Below are 25,096 nucleotides of genomic sequence, written 5' to 3'. Positions count from 1 at the left end.
CCTTTTCCAGGCTCTGTATTTCTGTCTTAAAGCATTTTCTCTAACATAAGCATTTTTTGAACAGAGAACACCAATGCAATATTTGGAAAAGTGTGAATTTCAAAGGATAACTGAATTTTGGTTCGCATAGTAGTTCAAAATTGTGAGGTTAGGTAAGATCACATTAAAATGTGGACTGAATGAATTTATCTCCCATCCCTAGTAAAAACTAACGTTGTTGTTGTTGTTCAGTCGTTCAGTCGTGTCTGACTCTTCGTGACCCCATGGACCATAGCACGCCAGGCCTTCCTGTCCTGTGCTTTCTCCCGGAGCGTGCTCAAGTTCATATTCATTGCATCCGTGATGCTATCTAGCCATCTCATCCTCTGCCGTCCCCTTCTCCTTTTGCCTTCAGTCTTTCCCAGCATCAGGGTCTTTTCCAGGGAGTTTTCTCTTCGCATTAGGTGGCCAAAATATTGGAGCTTCAGCTTCAGTATCTGTCCTTCCAATGAGCACTCAGGGTTGATTTCCTTTAGGATGGACTGATTTGACCTCCTTGCAGTCCAGGGGACTCGTAAGAGTCTTCTCCAGCACCACAGTTCGAAAGCATCAATTCTTCGGCGCTCAGCCTTCCTTATAGTCCAGCTCTCACAGCCATACATTACTACTGGGAAAACCATAGCTTTGATTAGACAGACCTTTGTCGGCAAGGTGATGTCTCTGCTTCTTACTATGCTGTCTAGGTTTGCCATAGCTTTCCTCCCAAGGAGCGAGCATCTTTTAATTTCTTGGCTACAGTCACCGTCTGCGGTGATCTTGGAGCCCAAGAAAGTAAAATCTGTCACTGCTTCCATTTCTTCCCCTTCTATATGCCAGGAAGTGATGGGGCCCGATGCCATGATCTTCGTTTTTTTAATGTTGAGTTTCAAACCAGCTTTTGCACTCTCCTCTTTCACCCTCAACGAGTGGCTCATTAGATCCTCTTCGCTTTCTGCCATTAGGGTGGTATCGTCTGCATATCAGAGGTTGTTGATAATTCTCCCAGCAATCTTAATTCCGACCTGTGATTCATCCAACCCGGCATTTCTCATGATGTACTCTGCATATAAGTTAAATAAGCAGGGTGACAATATGCAGCCTTGTTGTACTCTTTTCCCAATTTTGAACCAATCGGTTGTTCCATCTCTGGTTCTTACCGTTGCTTCTTGACCCTCGTATAGGTTTCTCAGGTGACAGGTAAGGTGGTCTGGTACTCCCATCACTTTAAGAATTTGCCAGAGTTTGTTGTGATGCACACCATCAAAGGCTTTAGCGTAGTCAATGAAGCAGAAATAGACGTTTTTCTGGAATTCTCTTGCTTTCTCCATGATGCAGCGAATGTTGGCGATTTGATCTCTAGTTCCTCTGCCTCTTCTAAACCCAGCTTGTACTTCCGGTAGTTCTCGGTTTGCATACTGCTGAAGCCTAGCTTGTAGGATTTTGAGCATCACCTTGCTGGCATGTGAAATGAGCGCAATTGTGCGGTAGTTTGAACACTCTTTGGCGTTGCCCTTCTTTGGAATTGGAATGTAAACTGACCTTTTCCAGTCTTGTGGCCACTGTTGAGTGTTCCAAATTTGTTGGCATATTGAATGCAACACTTTAACAGCATCATCTTTTAGGATTTTAAATAGCTCGGCTGGAATACTGTCATCTCCGCTAGCTTTGGTGTTACTAATGCTTCCTAAGGCCCACTTGACTGTGAAGTCACTGAAGAGTGATCTCTAGGATGTCCGGCTCAAGTTCAGTGACCGCACTATCATGGCTATCAGGGACATTCAGATCTTTCCTGTATAGTTCTTCTGTGTATTCTTTCCACCTCTTCTTAATCTCATCTGCTTCTGTTAGGTCCCTGCCTTCTTTGTCCTTTATCGTGCCCGTCTTTGCACAAAACGTTCCCTTGAGATCTCCAATTTTCTTGAAGAGATTTCTAGTCTTTCCCATTCTATTGTTTTCCTCGATTTCTTTGCATTGTTCATTTAAGAAGGCCTTCTTGTCTCTCCTTGCTATTCTCTGGAACTCTGCATTCAGTTGGGTATATCTTCCCCTTTCTCCCTTGCTTTTTGCTTCCCTTCTTTCGTGAGCTACTTGTAAAGCCTCATCAGACAGCCACTTGGCTTTCTTGCATTTCTTTTTCTTTGGGATGGATTTCGTTGCTGCCTCCTGAACAATGTTACGGACCTCCGTCCATAGTTCCTCAGGCACTCTGTCTATCAGGTCTAATCCCTGAAATCTATTCCTCACCTCCACTGTATATTCATCAGGGATATGATTTAGGTCATACCTGAACGGTTTAGTGGTTTTCCCGACGTTCTTCAATTTAAGCCGAAATTTTGCAAGAAGCAGCTCATGATCTGAGCCACAGTCAGCTCCAGGTCTTGTTTTTACTGACTGTATGGAGCTTCTCCATCTTTGGCTGCAAAGGACATAATCAATCTGATTTCGATATTGACCATCTGGTGATGTCCATGTGTAGAGTCGCCTCTTGTGCTGTTGGAAAAGAGTGTTTGCTATGATCAGCATGTTCTCTTGGCAAAACTCTATGAGCTTTTGTCCTGCTTCATTTTGTACACCAAGGCCATGCCTGCCTGTTATCCCGGTGATTTCTTGACTTCCTACTTTAGCATTCCAATCCCCTATGAAGAAGAGGACATCTTTTTTTGGTGCTAGTTCTAGAAGGTGTTGTAGGTCTTCATAGAACCGATCAACCTCAGCTTCTTCGGCATCAGTGGTTGGGGCATAGACTTGAATTACTGTGATGTTGAATGGTTTGCCTTGGATTCGTACTGAGATCATTCTATCATTTTTAAGATTGTACCGCAGTACTGCTTTTCCCACCCTTTTGTTGACTATGAGTGCTACTCCATTTCTTCTAAGGGATTCTTGCCCACAGTAGTAGATATGATGGTCACCTGAATTAAATTTGCCCATGCCTGTCCATTTGAGTTCGCTGATTCCCAAGATGTCGATGTTCAATCTTGCCATCTCATGTTTGACCACCTCCAGCTTACCTTGATTCATTGATCTGACATTCCAGGTTCCTAAACAATATTGTTCTTTACAGCATCGGATTTTCTTTTCACCACCAGACACATCCACAGCTGAGTGTCCTTTCGGGTTTGGCCCAGCTGCTTCACTCTTTCTGGCGCTACTTGGAAATTCCCTCTGCTCTTCCCCAGTAGCATATTGGACACCTTCCGACCTGAGGGGCTCATCTTCCGGCGTCATCTCTTTTAGCCTTGTGATACGTTGCACGGGGTTTTCTTGGCAAGAATACTGGAGTGGGCTGCCATTTCCTTCTCCAGTGGACCACATTTTGTCAGAACTCTCTGCCATGACCTGTCCGTCTTGGGTGGCCCTGCACGGCATAGCTTATGGCTTCACTGAGTTACGCAAGCCCCTTCGCCACAACAAGGCAGTGATCCATGCTCAGAGATTCAGTCTGCAAATTCCCAAACCAACCAGTGCCTATGCACAGTTGGTCCTTTGTGACACAGTAAATTCCTTGTTCTGAAGGACACAGCAGGTGGTTCTTGCCTTGTTCTAGCACAGCTCATCCCAGGGATAAAGAAAGCTACAGGGCGGATATCCACAGGTTCCAAATGCTTTATATGGGTACGTTTAGGAGATTCAGAAAGTCCTTATTTTGTTTCTATCAGTGAAAGGAAGTGCTTTGTTGTTGTTGTTCAGTCGTTAAGTCGTGTCCGACTCTTCGTGGCCCCATGGACCATCACACGCCAGGCCTCTGCTCTCTCCTGGAGTGTGCTCAAGTTCATATTCATTGCATCGGTGATGCTATCTACCTATCTCACCCTCTGCCGTCCCCTTCTCCTTTTGCCTTCAATCTTTCCCAGCATCAGGGTCTTTTCCAGGGAGTTTTCTCTTTGCATTAGGTGGCCAAAATATTTGAGCTTCAGCTTCAGTCTCTGTCCTTCCAGTGAGCACTCAGGGTTGATTTCCTTTAGGATGGACTGATTGGACCTCCTTGCAGTCCAGGGGACTCGTAAGAGTCTTCTCCAGCACCACAGTTTGAAAGCATCAATTATATCAAGATTCATATAATCTTCATATAGATTATATGAAGACTATAATCCAGCCTTCCTTATAGTGCTTGGATTTGCTGTTTTCAGATGCGAGAGCATCACACACCAGATTTACATGTATAAATCGATAGCTGTAGCATCAAGAGGAGACTAGCAAGTCTGAAAAAAGACATTAATTCATCTACACAAAGAGAACTTTAATATCACCTCGCCCATTCAGTTGTTGCTCATCAACGGAAGATAAATCCAGAGGTGCATATGCTTGTGTGAACCAGACTAGGAATTGTTGAATTTTTCAGACCCAGGACCTACCTTGGACGTCCAACCTGCACCAAGAGGCTCACTTTTCATTTTTGATCTCATACATCTGTCCGTCTGTTAGTTCTTCTCTCTCATTCTCTCTGGTCATCAGCTGAAAAGGAGGACTGCATTCTTGTACAACAGGTGACCCAGAAGGTAGATCTCCAGATGTTTTGGACTTCAATTCCCAGAAGCCCCTGCTAACATGGCCAATGGTCAGGATTGGAATGCAGGGAGTTGAAGTCCAAGACATCTGGAGATGACTTTCTGCCTTGTTATAAAAAAGGGAGGTTATTAACAAGCTGAAGCTATCACAACTCCTTCCTGAAAGGTAAAGAGATTCTGTCTTCCCTTGTATCTGCTCTCCATGTTTTGTTCTTTTTTTTTTTTAAATAATGAACCAAAGAACAATGTTGCTGATGACACTGGTTTGAGCCACTCATGGGTCCTAAGCCAGCAGCTCAAACATGGCATCCTATGCTATCTTCCTTGGAGGATCACTGTTCTTTCTCCAAGGGAGAGGGAGCACCTCTGCTGTTCTGGTGAGCAATTCTCCCATGGAAGATGGGAGTTCTGTGGGCTCCTGCTCATGCACCTTTACAAGCTGATAGTTGAGGGGGCCCTGGACAAGATGTCATCTGGGTGGTCCCTGCACCACCGTTGTTTCTCCCCATTCTGTGCCACTCTGGTCACTTGCCTCTCTCTGCCCTCGCCCTCCTCGCACACACACACACACACACACACACACACTTAAAAAGAAAGAAAAAGAAGCAATCATTCCTTTCCCATGCGCTGCCTGGTGAGTGAGGTAGAGAGAACGAATGGTACCCTTTTCCTTTCTTCTAAGAAAAGGGAAGGCAACAAATGGGTCTTTCTCTGTATCTGACTGTTTTCCAAACTTTTCACAGAGCTTGTCTATGAAAGGTAAAGACCAGTGCAGTGACCACTGCTGACAGGGAGCTGTCGTTTGGGGCCCCTCTGAAGTGTGGATGCCCCAGACCTGTGACCGATGCTCCCAACTCTGTTGGTGCCACTGCACCCAGTTAGGCTGTTACTTGCTGGTAAAGGGATCCAACCTTAAAGGTGTTGCTAGAAATTGTTTTCCTTGTTCCCTTCTCATTCTCCTAACAATGGCTTAGTATATGAATAAAAATTGGGGGTGTAATGGCATTTATTTAGGCTTACCAAGTCTGAGTCTGACCTAGCTTCAGAGTTTTAGCCTCCTCCTCAGAAGTCTCCAGAAGGAGGAGTAAAATTTCAGGGGAGTGGGTGGAGGCAAAACGAGAGGAGGGGAAGGTTGTTTTCTGCTTGGATTGAAAACTTTGATATTAGCTCTGCCTCCAGGTACACCAGGCTCCACCTCTGAGCCACCTTGCATATCTGGCTTCTCCTCTTTGAGCTGCTATCGCCTACCTTTATCAGATGCCCCTAGGCTCCCCCCTCACCTATCAGACTCTTCCCCTTTTCTGCTAGGAATCGCCCCACATCTCCTGGGGGCCTCCTCTGGGTCGGAGTCTCCTCAGACTTAGCAACCCAAACAGCACTTCAGTGATACGGTGAAATTGAGTGGACCCGAGAGCAAATAGCTTCTATATACATAAACAAGAAAGACACTAGGCCCTCGGCTCTTGGGGCAGCTCAGTCTGGAGGCAAATTTCCCCTCCATCCTCAAAGGTTTTACAGCTTTCAGACCCCCTATCTTTAGTCCTAAAGCAGGGGTGTTGGACCTTAGACCTGTGGGCCAAATCTGGCGTCCTGGAGTCCCAATCCAGCTGTATAGGCTTCTCCAGATGGCCATGCCCTCTTCCGCTGGCCTCGCCCCCTTTTCCCAGACCACTGATGGTTTCGTGGTTTCCCAGCTTTTGCACAGGGCCATCGCCCCTCCTCCCATTTTAAAAAGTTGAAATGCTCTTAAGGCTGAGTTACTGGCAGTAAGGGCTTTAAAGCTAAAACTTGCTGGTTTGGTCCTGCCCTGTTGTCTTAAATCTGGGGCCTGATCCAGCCAGGACCCACCCTAAACAGATTCAAAGGTACCAATATGACTCAAGTCCACTTGGGTGAAAGAATGATATAGTTTAATGACAGAAAATGGATGCAGATAATCAAAGCAAAGCTTACACACGCCCCCTCAGCTTTCTGCTGTAGCTGCTCTGGTTCCTTTGAAGCAACGTGCTCTGTCCGGGGGGGCTCTTTATCTGAGCAGGTGGTGCACCTTCCCCTGCTCAGATGAGAACCAAGTGCCAACCAGTGTGTTTGGATTTTATAGATGTCTCTCCTAAGTTCTAGAAACTCTCAGCAGACACACACACATCCCTCTCTTCTTTTTTTTATATAATATTTTTTTTTAAAGAAAAACAAAACACAACAACATAAAACACACAATACACATACACTAAAATATCTCTTAAGATTGTAAAGTGGCTCCCCTTACACAACACATGCTCATTATTATTCTCTAGTTCTTATCTTAGTTGTATATCGTACATTGAGTTCACAGACATTATCTCATTTCTCTCCTAATTTTAACAACAAAAAGAGAATCAACCATCTCAAAGTTCAAAATCCACATACATAGATACCATTTTTCTCTATTTCTTGTACAAATTCCATAAAAGGTTTCCAATCTAATATAAATTTAGTTGTTGATCCTTCTTTAATTATAATAGTAAGTTTTGCCATCTCTGCCAACTCCATCATTTTCATGATCCACTCGCTCACAGTTGGTTTTGTTACATTCTTCCACTTTTGTGCATACAATAACCTTGCAGCCGTTGTCATGTAGAGAAAGAGGGTCCCCCCTTCTCCTTTATATGTTTATCTATTAGTCCCAATAAAAAAGTTTCTGGCTTTAATTCTATAGTAGTCTTCAATATTCTTTGAGCTAAAGATTGTATTCATTTCCAAAATGTTTTAGCTTTTTTACAAGTCCACCATAAATGATAAAACGTTCCCTCTTGATCTTCACATTCCCAACATTTTCCAGAAACACCTTTATACATTTTAGACCATTTAAATGGTGACATATACCATCTATGCATCATCTTATAAAAATTCTCTTTAAGACTTTATGTACAAGTAAATTTTAAATCTCTTCCCCACATACTTCCCCACTCTTCCTTTGATATATTATGACCAACATTTTATCCCTCTCTTCTTTAAGAAGAAAAAAGGGGGGAGCTTGACTTGGCAGGAAAGAAGGCTTGCCACAACAGAGAAAATCAGTCTTATCTTCAGAAAGTATGAAGTGCCGAATGGTTATTTGCTTGGTGTTAGTAGCAACAAGCACCGACCTTTACTACATCTGTGTGAACCAACTCTAATTTCATAACTGTTGCCAACTACTCTGCTAAATATGTATGCATATGCTACTAGACACTGCATATGATTCTGTGTAAGTTCACTCCTCGCTCCTTGCCATTGTTCTGAAACCAAATTCAGTACACCCCTTTGCTTTTGGCCCCTCCCACCACTGGAATGTGGCCCCCAAGATCTTCCCTGAAATAGAAGAGTGTGTGCCAAATTGAAGAGTGTATGTACTCATGGATGCTGCATATAGCAGCTTGGGTGGGATATCCTGGGGAAAATGACACAGGGAAAGGGTTAATTCCCCCCTTCCCCAGGTCTGTTAATTTAAAAAGCAGGGGGAGGAGAGGAGGAGAATCCCAAGTATGGGATTCAAACATGTATTTAATGTCACCTCGAGCTTTGGATCAGCAAACTCCTGCACACCAAGGATTACAAACGTAAACACTCAAACACATGGTCCTAAGATTTTCCTAGGAGATGGTGTGTGTTTGTGGTCTGGTCATGTGTTGAATAAATGATTCAACAAGTGCAGTTCCTCTGGGTGGTGTAGTGGTGGGAGGAGAGAAACGGTAGAATTCTTCCATGAACCTAGACCAGTTCAGGGCCCAAACAGATGTGATGTTAAATGCATGACTGCATTCAATGGGTCTATTTTCCCTCGTAACCGTAGCAGCAGCGGGGAAGGGAAGCAAGGTTGGGATGATGTGTGTATGGGGAGGGAGTTAAAATTTTTACCTCCCCCTTCAGCTGCTAATAACCCCAGGAGAGAATCCAAACACCAAGGCGGCATCCCCTCGAACAGCGCACTCAGGTGGTGGAGCGCCTATCAGTTTGGAAGCAAAATGGGGCAGCCCGAAAATAAAGTAGCCGTTTCTTCTACATACTTGGGACAGGGACTCCCTAGGTAGGTACGCAGAAGGATAGAGGTTTGTAATTACGTTCCTTTCTAGAACCTTCTGATCTGCCTACACTGATCCAGTCCTTACTCACCTCTCGTCTGGATTATTGCAACGTTCTCTGCATGGGGCTGCCTCTGAAGACCTTTGTGGAACTTCAGTGGGTTCAGCGTGCTGCAGCCAGGCTCTTTACAGGGCTCCTGTTACCCCCTTTCCCTCTTTTGTATCAACTGCATTGGCTACCATTTCCATGTGCAATTCAAATCATGGTTTGTTTGTTTTTTATCCTATAAAGCCCTAAACCAGACTTCTCCAAGCCTGATACCCTCCAGATGTGTTGGACTACAACTTCCAGAATCCCCCAGGCAGCATAGCAGTGAAGTGGCCAGGTTTTGTGGATGACACCAAATTATTTAGGGTGGTTAATACAAAAAGGGATTGTGAAGAGCTCCAAAAGGATCTCTCCAAACTGGGAGAACGGGCATCTAAATGGCAAATGCGGTTCAATGTAAGCAAGTGTAAAATGATGCACATGGGGCAAAAAATCCCACCTTCAAGTATAGCCTGATGGGATCTGAGCTAGCAGTGTCTGACCAGGAAAGAGATCTTGGGGTTGTGGTGGACAGCTCGATGAAGATGTCAGCCCAGTGTGTGGCTGCTGTAAAAAACGCAAACTCCGTGTTAGGCATAATTAGAAAAGGGATTGAGAATAAAACTGCCAACATCATAGTGCCCCTATACAAATCTATGGTGTGACCACCCTTGGAATACTGTGTACAGTTCTGGTCACCACACCTAAAAAAAGATACTGTGGAGCTGGAAAAGCTGCAGAGAAGGGCAACTGAAATGATCAAGGGGCTGGAGCATCTCCCCTATGAGAGAAGGTTACAACAGCTGGGATTGTTTAGCCTGGAAAAAAGGAGGGTCAGGGGAGACATGATAGAGGTCTACAAAATCATGCATGGTGTGAAGAATGTGGAGAGGGAGACATTTTTCTCCCTCTCTCAAAATACTAGAACCTCGGGTCATCCTATGAAGCTGATTGGTGGGAGATTCAGGACAGATAAAAGGAAGGGCTTCTTCACACAGCACATGGTTAAGCTATGGAATTCACTACCACAAGATGCAGTGATGGCCACCAATTTGGATGGCTTTAGAAGGGGGTTAGACAAATTCTTGGAGGAAAAGGCTATCACTAGCTACTAGTCTTGATGGCTGTATGCTGCCTCCAGTACCAGAGACAGCCTATGTACACCAGTTGCTGGGGAACATGGGTGGGAGGGTGCTGCTCTAATCGTATCCTGCTTGTGGGTTCCTGGTCAACAGCTGGTTGGCCACTGTGTGAACAGAATGCTGGACTTTATGGACCCTTGGTCTGATCCAGCAGGGCTCTTCTTACGTTCTTGTGTTCTTATCTGGAGGACTCCAGGCTGGGGAAGTCTCCCCTAAATAGTTTGGGACTAGGTTACCTCAGTGATTCCCTTCCTCCATATAATCCTGCCCAAGAACTGAGATCTTTCACTCAAGCCCTTTTCACAGTCCTTCCAGGGCCTTTTCAGTGGTGTCCCCCACCCCCTGCCCCTGGAACCTCCAGGAGATCTCCATGCCTCCTTCACTGCCTCCATTTAGGCAGCCTGTTAATTTTTTTTCTTTTTAATCAGGCTTCGGAGCCCTCCTAGATGTTTCAGCTGCTGTATGTTTTACTGCTTGCTATCGCTTGTTACTGCTTTTAGTATATAGCACTCTGATCTGTTAGGGACAAAGGAGGATATCCATGATTTAAAATAAAGTTTGAGAATAGGTTGAGGGTATGTTTTAACACTTCCATCCTCCCAGCTTGACAACAACCTGTGAACTACCAAGGTGTATGGAATACTGAGGTGACAGTTGAGTCCGGGGGGCACAAGAGTTGGAAAAAGGAGCTGGTCAACTGAAGTGCTAACAACTTGGAGTAGCTTTCCCCAACCTGGTGCCCTCTGGAGGAGGTTGGGGAAGACTAGGAGCATTTCTACACCAGCCTAAAATCCCGCATTTAAAATGGGGCTTTCTGCTTCCGTTTTAATTGCAGGATCACGATGGACTTCCTTTACGTGTGCTTCCTCCCCCCCCTTATCTGAGTCCTCCATATGTTTCATTATACAGCCACTAGATGGCGCTGTGGTCTAGCTCTTACTGCAGGTTTTCCTAGGGATGTACGAAAGGTACTTACCTTTCGCGGATTATGTTTATGGTTGGGGGGGAGGCGTTACGTCCCTCCCCCCGGAATCCTGGCCGGGCGGGGAGGCGCTCCGTTCCTCCCCCCCTGGAATCCTGGCCGGCCGGCTGTGCTCCGCAGTGATTCTGCGGAGCCGCCGGCCGGCTCCGCCAGCAGCCGGACATCCGGCCGCTGGCTAGCAGGGACGCAAATGGCAGCGGCCGTAGTCACCGCCGTTTGCGTCCCTGCAGTCAGCCGTGATAGGCTACGTAAATGTTTACGTAGCCTATCACGGCTGACTTAAAAAAAAACAAAAACGCGCGTACGCAAATGGCACGTCTTAGTCTATGTAAACATTTACAAAGACTAAGACGGCGAAAATAAGGGGAATGCAAATAGCGTAGCGTCTACGCTATTTGCGTTCCCCTTATTTTCGCCGTCTTAGTCTACGTAAATGTTTACGTAGACTAAGACATGCCAAAATAAGGAATGCAAATGGCGGCGGCCATGGCCGCCGCCATTTGCGTACGCATGTGGTTTTTTTTTACGGTCAGCTGTGATAGGCTACGTAAACATTTACGTAGCCTATCACAGTTTTTTTTAAAAACCTAGCCGTGATAGGCTACGTAAATCTTTACATAGCCTATCACGTTTTTTTGTTTTTTTTAAACTGGAAATGGCGGCAGCAGCTGGTCGGAAGACCGGCCGCCACCGCCGCTGGAGCCGCCGCCGCCAGGAAGATCCGCCCAAGGTAAGTCTCGTCCCAGGGGGGGCGGAGGGGCGGGCCGTTCGGCCACCGATTTCAGGGGGCCAAATGTGCTGGCATTCGGCCTCCCCGAGATCTGTGGCGGAATTTTCGTACATCCCTAGGTTTTCCTCTTTTCACAGAGGGAACTCAACTGCCATAATTTGATAGCTCACTATCTCCGCTCTTTTAACAAATGGAATAAAGAGATACCCTGGAGGTTGATAACATCATCTAAAGGGCCCGCAAACTTTTGTGAGTAGCCAATCTCAATAGCAGGATAAAAGCTCTGTGTGAAGAAGCTCTAGCTTAGAATGATAAAATCTCAGAAGGTGCCAAAGGGATGGCTGATTACATCCCTAGTGGTCAGCCGTAGGGTTCCATGACCTTGAATATTCTCTTGCCCTCCCCATGACCAGCAAAATGAGGGGAGGAAATGATGCAAAACTCTAAAAATGCAGAATGACACGGCCCAGAGAGCTTTGGCCATTGGGCGGTATAGAAATGTAATAAAAAATGAAAGCTGTGCCAGTTTGCTAAACTGGCATAATTGATACGGGCAGCAGAATTCAGTAGGGATATACGAATCCCACTCGCTGGTCTGCTGCCGGGGGGCGGGGGAGGTGATCTGTCCCTCCCCCCCGGAATCCTCCGTAGACAGCTCCGCTCCGCAGCAAGGCCGCGGAGCCACCGGCCGGGGCCAGCCGCAGCCAGACTTTCGGCTGCTGCCGGGCTGCTGCGGCCACAAATGGTGGCAGTCGTAGCGGCCGCCATTTGCGTGCCTGCCTTTTGCCGTGATAGGCTACGTAAATACTTGCGTAGCCTATTACGGCCTAATGCAGGCACGCAAATGGTGGCTGCTACGACGACCGCCATTTGCAGCCACAGCGGCCGCAAGATGACCTGGAGCCGCCGCTGCCGGAGCTGTCGCCACCGTCAGGTAGGTCCATCCCAGGGTGGATTTCGGGGGGTGGCGGGGAGGCCGTTCCGCCACGGACTCCGAGAGGCTGGATTCGAAAGAATCCGGCCTCACTGGAGTCCATGGCGGATTTCTCCAACATCCCTAGAATTCAGCTTTTCCAGGACACGTGTAGAATCATCTTGGTGCAAAATACAGCCTTGCTCACACCTTCTATGATATACAGTTTTGAGCACCCTACTGAAGAAAAGTAAGTCAGAGATATAAGGAATGAAACTGCAGAAAATAGATCTAAATGTTTAGGTGTGATCTTTTGTTCCATGTACCCTCCAGTGTTCTTCCCTGCCTTCTTTGACGGGGCAATCATATATGTTGCAAACACAGTTGACGTGTATTCCACACCTGCCTAATATCCTGAACAAGAGATTGTCATGGTGTCAATCTCACAGGCAGAATCCTATAGGGAGGGAACCTCGTCCTGGGTCTTCCAAGGTGGCCTTGGAGGCCCCAGGACTCCTGATTTTTATTTTTAATTTATTTTTAATGATTTAAGAAAAACACTAGGAGGCTGCAAAGTGAAGAGCTGCCCTCCAGCACCACCTTTATTTGGGTTCAAATGAGTGGTTTTGTGCTTTGGAGCTCAGACCCCACTTCTGTCTTGGACTGAGCTCCTTGAACAAGTTTCTTTTAACCTCGCCAGTTTGCCTTCTGGGAAGCAAGTGTTTTGTGACTGGCCATGCCCACCATAGCAGCCATTTTGTGAATGGGCAAGTGCCCTGGCAGCCATTTTGTGAGAGCACCCATAGCATTCTCAAAATTCCAAATGTGCTCACTGACTCAAAAATGTTGGGGACCTCTGATGTAGTGTTTTGATGAAGTAGTTTCCAGTAGCTAACCATGCTCCTTGAAGGGTACATGACATCACTCTTCAAATTAGGGATGGCGGAGAAATCCGCCACGGACTCCAATGAGGCCGGATTCTTTAGAATCTGGCCCCCCGGAGTCTGTGGCGGAATGGACTGCACCCCCCCCCCCGCGAAGGCTGGTTGAGACGGACCCTACCTGGCGGCAGCCGGTCCTGGTCCGTCATCTTCGTTCCACAGCCATCGGCTGCTGGGCTGCAGACACAAATGGCGTCCGGTGTAGCCGACTCCATTTGCGTCCCTGGCCTTGATAGGCTACGTAAATATTTACATAACCTATCATGGCCAAGGGCAGGGGCGCAAATGGCGTCCGCTACGCTAGACGCCATTTGCATGGCAGTGGCTGGAAGTCTGGCTGCGGACGGGCCTGGCCGGCGGCTCTGCGGACTTGCCGCAGAGCAGAGCTGGTCGGGGAGGATTCCGTGGGGAGGGACGGATCACCTCCCCCCCCTGCAGACCCCTTCAGTAGGTTTTGTACACCCCTACTTCAAATCCACGAAGAGTGGTTACATAGGAGTCAAGGATCCTACTTGCCCCAGGATCAAACCTAATGGGCTTAAAATACGGAGGGTAAATTCTGGTTGAACAGTAGGAGAAACGTCTTGATGGTAAATGCAGTTCAACAATGGAACCAATTACCTAGGGGTTGGTTGGCTCTTCCTCACTGGACGTCTTCTAAGCAGAAGCTGGATATCCTGCATCAAGCAGGTGGTTAGGGTAGTTGGCCTACAAGTCCCCTTCCAACTCTATGAGTCTATGAAACTCATGCTGTTCATTTGCCAGGAGGACAAAGGAAGTTGTGTGATTCAGGACTCAACAATTGCTTCTTCAAACAAGGGCATAGTCCCACAGCATGGTCTGAAGGCACATGAGGCAGCCACCTTGTTGAAGCTAAGCAGGTTTGGGTCTGGTCAGTGTTTGGAGGGGAGACTACCTGGGAACCACCTTGAGTTCCATCATTGAAGAAAGGTGGGCTATAAATGTCATAAAATAAATAAAAAAGATCTTCTGTGTCAACTTAGAGAGAAACTACCTGCCTCTGATACCAGCTCAGGCAAGTTTAGAAGACATAAGGATGAGAAACAATGTTTGTTTTATTGACTGCAATGCCATGTTGGCAAGCGGGGAAGAGCACAGGCGTTGCATGCAAAAGGGCTCTGGTTCAATCCTGAGCATCTCTAAGTAGGGCTGGGAAAGGCTCCCTGTTGAAGCCTTGGGGAATGACAAATACAGGGGAGAGGGTCCCTCAAATAGCAAGACAACTATGGACAAGATCAATGCAATCTGTAGCAAGTGAAAGAAGTGAGTGTTACTACTACTAGAAAATAACAGCACAATATGTTACAATGACACCTAAAAAGTACACATGTTGTAGCCAAAGATCACTTGCATAAATTGTACATATACACTGAAGCCCAACTGTGGGCTGTGGGCCTGAGACGACGAGATCCTGGATCATAGTTCAGTGATTTCAGTGAGAGCCAGTGTAGTGTAGTGGTGAGAGTGACGGACTGGGAGCCGGGAGATCCGGGTTCTAGTCCCCACTTGGCCATGGAAGCTCACTGGGTGACTTTGGGCCAGTCACAGACTCTCAGCCCAACCTACCTCACAGGGTTGTTGTTGTGAGGATACAACGGTGAGGAGGAGGATAATGTAAGCCGCCTTGAGTTCCTTGCGAGAGGGAGAAAGGCGGGGTATAAATGCAATAAATAAATAAATAAATAAATTTACATCATCAGAACTACCTAAGGGATTTTTCTCATGGAAGGCAACTGAAAGTAACCCTCTGGCCACTTGAATATCTCTTCCAAATACTTTTTATCTGATGAAAATAATCCAGAATAGCTTAAACCAGGAGAACGCCCCAAACAAGGTTTATTATTCTCCAGAAGCTTCAGTATGAATGTCAGTTCGCAAAGGTGTGGAAATCTCCAAAAAACAAAAGATGGCTCAGGGCTGTTGCTGCTCTGATGAAATAATGAAATGGGATATGATCCAGAGACCTTGTCATCTCAAAGCCAGTCGACAATTGGGATTCAGTGTCTTATGTATCATTTATAGAAATGATTTTTGGCTACAGCATGCATATTTTGATGAGTTTTTAAATATATCATAATATATTGTACTGTTACTTTCTAATAGCAATAATACTTCTCTCACTTGCTATGGTTTCCATTGACTGTTCATGGTTTCCTTGAAGCCCTGTGGAGCCACTGCCCGTCCATGGAGACAACACTGAGCTATATCCAGTGTGGAGAACCTCAGGCCCAAACTGACCCTCCTGGGTTCTCAGTCCATCCCTCCAAGGTTCCCCAGATGGCCATGCCTTCTTTCCTGGCCACATCCCCTTTCCCCTGCTAGATGGACCAATGGTCGGATGCAGTACAAGACAATTCCCTACGTTTGATGTCTTCTTATTAACAACCAGACTCCTTGGTTTAGTAATATGGTATATTCTGATCCGGGAAGATTCTGAACCATTGTATCTCCTCACCCCACCTTATTGCATTGGTTGTTATAGCCAAGCTCCTGCATTGGTGTAAATCCTTTGGGTGAGCAATCCTATGGCCCCTAGACAGAAGGGAGGGGGCATAGGGTACTTCTGGCTCCTGGCTCCGAGGTCGGAGTCTGAGCTCCTCTCCCCCACCCTTCCCCTTGCAGCCGGCTCAGACAGAGCCGGCTGCCTCTCTGAAGTTGCAAAGGCAACCTTGGAGAGAACAGAAAGGGGATGCTCCCGAGGGCAGGGAGAGGACTAGGGAAGCAGGGGTATGAGCTATCCCCAGCCTTCCCCAGCCCCCGTCCCTCCCCCTCCCGATGCCTCAGCTAGATGGATGAAAACCACTGTAAGCCTTGGAGTTCAGAGGCCTTCAGTCATCCCCACAGGACTGCACCCTCAGGGAGTTGGGTGGGCAAAGCTTGGGAGCTGACAGAGTGGTGCCTCAGTACTCCAGTCAGATCTCTTTGCACCCCTCCCTCCAAGACATGCCTTTGTGTTCTCAGTAGGAAGCAGCATCTAGTAAATTCAGTGGGATATTTTATTGTGGGTTTAGTCCCAGTGGTAAAGCTGAGGCACTTAGGGCACAGTCCTATGCATATTTAGAGAGGAAGAAGTCCTCCATACTGGCTGGGGCATGCTGGGAGTTGAAGGACTTTTTTCCTGTCTAAACATACATAGGATTGTGCCTTTAGATACCATTTTAATGTGGTTTAATTAGTGACGCCCTGAGGTGCCAGGTTAAGGAGAGGGATAAAAACTCTCAGATGGATCATGGGGTATCTCACATATAAAAAGGTAAAGGTAAAGGTGTCCCCAACCAGTCATCCCCGACTCTAGGGTGTGGTGCTCATCCCCGTTTCTAAGCCGAAGAGCCAGCGCTGTCCGAAGATGCTTCCGTGGTCATGTGGCCGGCATGACTGAACACTGAGGTGCACAGAACGCTGTTACCTTTCCCACCGGAGCGGTACCTATTTATCTACTTGCAATTTCTTGCTTTCAAACTGCTAGGTTGGCAGGAGCTGGGACTGAAGACGGGAGCTCACTCCGTCACGCAGCACTCGGGTCTCGAAGTACTGTCCTGCCGACCTTCCGGTCTGCAGTTCAGCGTCTTAACCACTAAGCCACCGCGGCCCCTCTCACATATGCCCCTCCTCAAAAAGAACACCAAAGAGGAAATCATGACAATAAAGCAACTGGAGTCTTGAATCAGAAGGTGAGAGAGGCAGAGCCTTGGTGGTACAGACAAACATTCTCTTTATTAAGCTACACATGAATTTTCCATTAGTCAGAGAAAGAAATTGGCAGTGTCTAATAGATCACAGAAACCTCACCGATTGGTAATAGAAAGGCTTAGAAAGACCTGGTGCTATATATATATATATATTTGTATGTATGTGTGTGTGTGTGTGTGTATATATATATATATATATATATATATATATACACATACACACATACATACATACACATATATACACACACACTTTAGTTTTTCCTCTTTATTTTATTCTGTTTTTAGTTGAAATAGGTGTAATTGGCTTTTTCCAGCAAAGGTACCTCTTAAAAGTGAAACCGTGATGATGTGTGATTGCTAATCAAAGTAGAAATGACAAAAGGGTTGGTCATGAAAATGGTGGCATTTTAAATAATGTAAACACTACATTCGTTTTTTTTAAAACTTTTTTTGTTTTTTTGTTTTTTTAATCATTTTCTTTTTTTCTTGTTTTTTCTTGTTTTTGTTTCTTTTTGCAGCACGAACATCCCCATATGAGAGAGAGAGAGAGAGAGAGAGATTGAGAGGGAAAGAGAGAGAAACACCACCCACTAAAAGAAAGGGTTGTAGGAACTGGGGCGGGCAAGTGTTACGAAAAAAAGCATTCACAGGGAAGCATGGAAAATTTAAAAAATAAAATCCAGAACAGAACAAAAAAATAATGCCCTCCCAACCCAAACTAATCCACTTAAAAAAAAATGAGACAGAAAATGAGAGGGAAAGAAAATGGGTATGCAATACACAGTGTCTTTCAGAGCAAAAAAAAAAAAGTCAAAACAAAGGGCATGTCGGTAATTTTGGCTACTTGAGGCCAGTGACAGCTGTGTGGTTTTTTTTTAAATTTAATACAAATCCAGAGAGTGAATGAGAGCATTCAGAACAATGAATCATTATTAAACTAGAAAGTAAGATGCACCCCTTTCTGGGAGCTTGTCCCACTCTGAAGGAAGGTTTGTTTGATAATCGTGTACACAAGAGGCTCTTGGGAGGAAATGTTTCCTGGGCATTCCTGGACGCCAGTCTGGAGTAGATAACAATGCATATAGCAGTGACGAAAATATGGAAGTAGCCATTGATGTTTCCCAGTGGGATTCCACAACTGACCATCTTTTCTCACCTAAACATACTGCCAGCAACCTCCCTTACAGGGCACAGCTAAAGTGAGGGAGATGCAGGAAGAAATTTGCCTCACTTCTCTCCCCTGCTCCCCATGGACAAAAAACAGCACCTGTAATAATAGGGGAGGGGGAAACTGGGAGGCAGGACCGAGAGCCCCATAACTTCCATGTTCTTTGCTGTATTCCCCATAGATCTAAGTTGTTCTATTCCCTGGGCAGACAATTCCAGAATTCTCCGGGCTGTTCTTGGATAACTGGCCACCCTATCTGAAGGGTTCTCGTGGCCTGCATTTTAACGGCCTTTAGGATTCTAAGGACTTTAGATGGTGTTTCATATGTATTGTGTCCAACAATTCCTCAGCTTGGTCCAAGGTGTTACCACACCATTGCCAACTCGCAATCACAACTGACTCGAACGGAGAATGCCTCTCTTAGGATAATTTCATGATGTTGTATGTATATGTGTTTGTGTGTGTGTGTGTGTGTTTTAAATAAAGCTGGAGGGGAATGCGACAGATTCTTCTGTTCTTATGAAGCATACAGGGAAATCATTTTTTTTTAATTTCTATTTTTTCCCCCTTTTAAATCTCTCTTTTTTTAACGTGCTAAATGCTATTTGGCTGAAACCAGGTTTTACAGCATCCTGCAGAAACTCACAGCCACCAGTCCAACGATTCAACACATCATACACTGAGGCGATAATGATGGCTGTATCTTTATACAAGGGCTAAAGGCCACGCTACAAAGAGGATGTTAGCAGAAAGTTCCATGATAGAGAAACAGAGGAGAAAAGGTCTGGGCATGAACATAAGTATTAGAGAGGGGGCCAGAAAAGGGACTAGAAAAGGATTAGAAAGGGACGAATTCCCCAAATTAGAGCCAAATAAAGCTATATTTAAATTGGGTTATAATTTTGTGGTTAAGGAGAGGAAATATTCTCCTGCATAGGGAACTTGGCACTGACAATTAGGGTTGCATGGGCGAATGCCTCCTCCTAGCCTCAAGAGGGCACTATTTTAGGTGCAACTTCCAAGTTGCTGATGGAACTCTCCTCTTTCTTACAGTCTCCCATGCTGCTTTAAAGAAAGAACAACACACATGAGCATCCATCACCCTGGACTTTAGCTGGGGAAGAAGTTACATTCCTCAAGCAAAGGATCCTTTTTACATATTCTGATATGGGTACTGTCTTGTCATCTCCTTAGGGCGAAAAATGAGTCCTAAACTTTTTCTGCATTTTCACCACCAACAGTTTGTTTTAATGGGTTTTAACCACACAAGAGCTGAACGGAACCAAGAAACCCTGAAAATTCAGCCCCCACACAGCATAAGATGCAGTGTAGTGACAACTTTAATGAACATTTCCACAGATGGTGGTACAGTTAAAAAAGAAACCCATAGGAACCAGGAAAAAAATGAGAGCCTTTCCCCTCCCCTAAAGCACCCTATGCACAAAGGAGTCTTAAAAAAATAAGATTACTACTTTTTTTTCTTTTTAAGAAAGTTGATTCCTTTTAAAATTCACAGGATATGTTATGCTTTAAATATATGGGCAGACAGTTTAGAAAAATTCAGTGGACGGTTTGTTGTTTGGTCTTTTTCCTTAGCATTTTCTGAAGACAACTTTTACATTGAATTATCTGCCATTTGGTTACTTTAGCAGAAAGGATGGGCTAAGATCTTATCAGGGACATCAGTTCTATCCAGATCTCTTTGAGGCAAACTAAACATGAAAGTGTTGTTTTTAAATATATATACACACAAACATATATTTATATGTATATATAATTTTTCATTATGCCTTTTTATTTACCAACTTGCATGATTCATTATTAAGTGTGTGTGTGTGTGTGTGTGTGACTCATATTTTGTTTTGCCTTTTTTTTCAAATATTTTATTTTATTTTCCTCTCATTGTGATTGTTTCCAAATATGTTGCTTGCTATACAGGATGGGAAGGAGAAAGGGGGAAGGGTGGGTCAGTATAAGCCGCAGCCTCGGAGATTGTTGGCAATGATGATGTCGGTGACGGCATCGAATACCACCTGGATGTTGTTCGTGTCCGTCGCACATGTCATGTGACAGTAAATCTCCTTGTTCGGCGAACGGTTTTTGCTTTCGAATTGTGCTTGGATATAGGCTGCAGCATCCTCATATGTGTTGGGACCTGCATACAGTTGAGGGGGAGGGCAAGAGACATGAATTTATATATATTGATATACAATGCTTGAAAATAATATGATCTTCCTACAGAAGATAATATTATAAATAATAATTATTATGGGTGATTATGTATGGTCAGAAAATGGCAAAAGAAAGCAATCCATAAAGCAACAAGGCAGTTATAAATTATTTTAAAATGGCGTAACAATGGCATTGGAAATTCATCAAGAAAGCAATTTGAATAGGACTCCTAGGCATCTTCCTCCAAAGACTGTTTTTTAAATATAAAATTTTTATCTGCAATTATAACAGAAACAAAAAAGGAAAAAGGGCAGAGGCAGCAAAAACAAAACAAAAACAAAGCCCCCCCCCAGTAAAAACGAAGAAAATAAAGGAAGAACGTGACAAAATCCCCGCCCCCCCCCCCGCACCAGTGGCTGTTAATTCTTCTTTATTTGAACAGAAAAAAAGCAGTAAAAGTTAAACATGGCAACTTGAGTATATCATGAGCTGCTTTATACAATTCATATTTTTTAAAAACAAGGTTTATAAAATCATGCATCTTATGGAGAAGGTGGACAGGGAGGGAGACGTTTTTCTCCCTCTCTCATACTGCTAGAATTTCAGGTCTTTGGTAGTATCTAATGGTACTCCTACACAGAGTAGACCCATTGAAATGAATGGGCCTAATCTAAGTAGGATTACCATTGGATACTGCCCATACAATGGAAGTAATGGGCAGAAGATTTGACAGAGACTAAGAAAGTACTTCACGTAGCACCAGTGTCGTTGTTAGGCAGATAAAAGACTTGGGATTTCTCTTTGCCATGCTGGCTGAGATCTTTTTAAGTGGAGATTCCGGGAACTGAAACTGAAACCTTATGTATGCAGTGTATATGTTCTAGCATAGAATTATGGCAGGGGTGGGCAATTACAGTGGGTTATGGGGTCTCTCAGACCACACCACAGGCCACAGCCTTCCTGTGCCCCTGCCCCTACAAGTGTCCGCACACCCAGATATCCAGCAATTCTGCTGGGGAACAAGACACACTCCCCAAACTCCCTGTTTCCCAGCAGATTTGCTCTCCCCACAGGTCCCCCATCTCATGATTAATAGACCCATCCTTTGCAAATCTGGATCCTGGCCACTGCCACATCACTGAGGCAGTGAATTCCTTAAAATAATTGCATGCTATGCAGGGGCATTGCTAGATCTGGGCTTCTGGGCCCCAGATCTATTTCTCAGGCCCCTAAGTGTCCATGGATGCCAATGAAAGATTTCTTTCTCACTTTATTTGCCATGCAGGGGGTGATTTTCAAGGAGGGTTGCAGCTGGGGAGAGAAAGGTAAAACTTCCCTTCTCCATATGCTGGATAACACCCCCCACCAATCTTCCCCCTGCATGGCAATTTCCCCTGCAGGAGGAAAGAACTTCCATTGGTGCCAATGGAAGCTTTTCTTTTAAGCTTAATTGCCTGGGTTGGGGGCACTTTTTCTCCAAGAGGAAAAAGAGAGGAAGAGAGAGTGAAAATTCATTGCAAGTGAAGAGGATCTACTGATTTGGGGTGATCGGGGCAGAGTGTAAAAGAGTTGAAGCATTTATTTTATTCGAGGTGATTTGGATGAGCACTGAATTGGCTGGCATTGCCTTCTGTGAAATTTAAATAAATGCTAGTAATTTTTTCCAAATGTTCATATATAGATATAAATTAGTTGATGCAAATTTTATGCAGATTTGTGTACTATGGGCAGTAAATTTACTGCTGGGAAGGATCTCTCTTTGCCATAAGAGCTTGGAGAACTGCTGCTGATCAGAGCAGATACAGCTCATGATGATGTTTGCACTTATCTGGCTCAGAATGCAAACTTGGCCAGCTGCATTATGAGCTGAGCAACATTTTCCCAACCAAAATGTCTTCTCTGCCTCAGATTTTAAACTGGGTTTCTGAGCATCCCCTCCCTTCCTTCTTGGCACCTTGAATGCTAGGACAGCAGTATGCTGAGTTTCAAGGACCCTGGGAAATGTTATTTTCTAGAGTGCCCTTAGCATGGACATCAGGTGCCTTGGAAACATGTCCCTGGCTTCTTCTTCCTGGGACAACATTGAGAACATGCTCTGCAGCATACCTGGTGTAAGAGGCTCTGGGAGATGTAGTTTCCAGGGCACATGACAGCCATATCAAGGACCCAGGCGTCAGGGGAAACTAAATTTCCCAAGGTCCCTGGTGCTTCAAATAGGGAGGAAGGCTCTAGTGAGGTCCTCTCCTCTGCTACTGCCAGGTAAGAGGGAATGGAAGGGGCAGAGAAGCAGGATTCAGGAATGGATGGAGTGGGTGGGGTGATGTGGGATGGGGAAGGCATTTGGATCCCATTGCATTGTTGATTACATTATTGGGAATATGATCTGATCCAAATATTGGAACTGGGCTCAGACAAAAAGAGCAATTTCCCCATATTTTGCAAAATGGCTCAGTTCGCCAAACCTATTTCCAAATCAAGCTGAGGGGAATTTGCTCACCTGGTAGACCAATATAAGACAGATTCATATGACCATAGATCATCTCTGAATTAAAAGTGAGAATCAACACTTGGCTTTCTCTGAATCAGGTGTGAGCAACTTGTGCCCCTTGAGAGGTTTTGGCCTACAACTCCCATCAGCCCTAGTCAAGATAGCAAATGATGAGGGATGATGGGAGTTGTAGGCCAAAACAGATCAAGAAATCACCTCCGTTGCCTGGATCCAGTAAGGGAGGTTCAGCTTGTGGGGACAGGTTTCCATGCATGGATCTTCCATAATGTATATGTATGTACCTATGTATGTGCGTACAGTGGAGGATGGTGGCTCTGGTGTCAGTGGAGGAGTGAATCTGTTCCAGGTTTCAGTCAGAACTCTAAAGGAGCTATCCAAGGTTCAAAACACCTTGGCCAGCTCCTTTAGAGTTCTGATTGGTTCTGACTGAAACCTGGAGCAGATTCACCATCCCACTGATATCGTAAATGAAATCCCAAGGGCCCTTGGGAAATTAAGTTTACCTCGGTGCTATTCATACAGCCAGCAAGCCAGCCAGCCGAACACATACATACACACACACACACACACACATACACACACACACAGAATTCCTTGCCAATTTTTTTTTAATACACTGGGACTATTTTTATATGGAAGGACATTCAAACAGTCCCACCTGTACTCTGAAATGGCATAGCCTGGCAAAAACTGTCTTTTAGGGCAATCCTATATAGGTCCACTCAGAAATAAGACACACTGCGGTCAGTAAGACTTACTCCCAGGTAAGGGTGTATCAGATTGTGGCTTTATGTGACTAGTCTGATTTTTTGTTTCTGCTCATTGACTATCTTCCACAGCTGACCATCCCTTCTCAGTGATTAGCACATGTCAACATTCTGTGACATCATGGCAGTTCAGCCCATGGCTGGGGCAGAAGACAGGTAGGCAATCAGCCAGTGTGTATATTCTATTTTCTAGGGAAGATACCTCTCAAGCAGTGCTGGATTAAAGATCTAGCTGCTTTACGCTGAACCATATTCTTGGGCCTCAACATACATTGCTCCATCTGCTACGTCTGGCGGTCCTAGGTTGCTTCGGCTCTGGATTCTTGAGCAGTCGAGGCGGAGCTATCACATACCTGTGTATTCAGGGAAGCAGATGGTCAGAGGTGATTTCTTGATCTTCTCACCGAAAAGGTCTTTCTTGTTGAGGAAGAGAATGATGGAGGTATCAATGAAGAATTTGTTGTTACAGATGGAGTCGAAGAGCATTAGAGACTCATGCATGCGGTTCTATGGCAGGGCACATATCAGGAAAGAAAAAGGAAAAGACAGACAAGGAATGAGAGGGAAAAAGAGAGAGAGAGAGAGAGAGAGAGAGAGAAACAGAAAGTTAGGCTTAGGGAAAGAGAATTGTTACCAAATTAGCAACTGAGAAATGGTTAAAGAAGAACCGTGTTTACAAAAACCAGAACAGTTACAGATCATGAAGCAGTGAAGACAAGAAAGTGGATGGAGGGTGCCTCGCCCAAGCACCTTCCAAAACCTGGAGCCAGCACACGTCATTTGAACAAGGCTCTCCTGATAAATACATCAAACTGTATCTCTTTATTAAACCAAGTAAAGCGTCACACAGTAGCCGGTTCACCAGAACAATTCTTGAGGCTGGGCATTCAGCAAACAAGACAAAGGGGAAGAGGCGGGGAGAACAGAGAGCAAAGGTTCTGCTGGACATGATGGAAAAGGCCCAGTCTGCACTTCATTGCAGCCTCAAGATGGGTTGTGTGGATTCCATTAGGTTAGCCCTTGCTAGATTCAGGTTGCATCCAAAGCTCCTGGCCCCAGTGGAGGCTGGTGGCGCCGATGTCAGTGGGGTGGTGAATCTGTTCTGGGTTTCAGTCAGGACTCTAAAGGAGCTCTCCAAGATGCAAAGCACCTTGGAGAGCTCCTTTAGAGTTCTGACTGAAACCCAGAGCGGATTCACTGCCTCACCGACATCGGCGCCACCAGCCTCCCCTGCCTGGCCTCAAGAAGGCTCACAGCCTTCAAAGTTTTAAATGCCAGCAGTTACATGGCTCTCTCTCTAGAATAATCTAGAGTAATCGATTGGCGCACAGGGCCCTTTTGATATCTAAAGAGCTGCAGCTCCAAAATTTGTTCCATTTGCATATTTATTTGAAAGATGGGTACT

At 45.2% G+C, this 25,096-nt stretch overlaps 1 protein-coding gene across 1 annotated transcript; it reads right to left on the bottom strand.

The window, feature by feature from the left end:
• Positions 1-17,589: 17,589 nt before the first annotated feature.
• On the bottom strand, positions 17,590-24,240 carry LOC146339067 (guanine nucleotide-binding protein G(o) subunit alpha-like). The gene is made up of 2 exons (XM_084812087.1): positions 24,045-24,240; positions 17,590-20,398 (listed from the first exon to the last, which is right to left on the bottom strand). The coding sequence occupies exons 1-2, from the start codon at positions 24,190-24,192 to the stop codon at positions 20,211-20,213; spliced, it is 336 nt and encodes a 111-aa protein (XP_084668213.1). The 5' UTR covers positions 24,193-24,240; the 3' UTR covers positions 17,590-20,210.
• Positions 24,241-25,096: the final 856 nt, after the last annotated feature.

Source organism: Heloderma suspectum, chromosome 8 (genome assembly GCF_057233095.1).
Source record: "Heloderma suspectum isolate Gila_16-S chromosome 8, 16-S_ref, whole genome shotgun sequence".
In the NCBI taxonomy this organism is placed as follows: domain Eukaryota; kingdom Metazoa; phylum Chordata; class Lepidosauria; order Squamata; family Helodermatidae; genus Heloderma; species Heloderma suspectum.
This window is presented reverse-complemented; position numbering and strand designations above follow the sequence as displayed.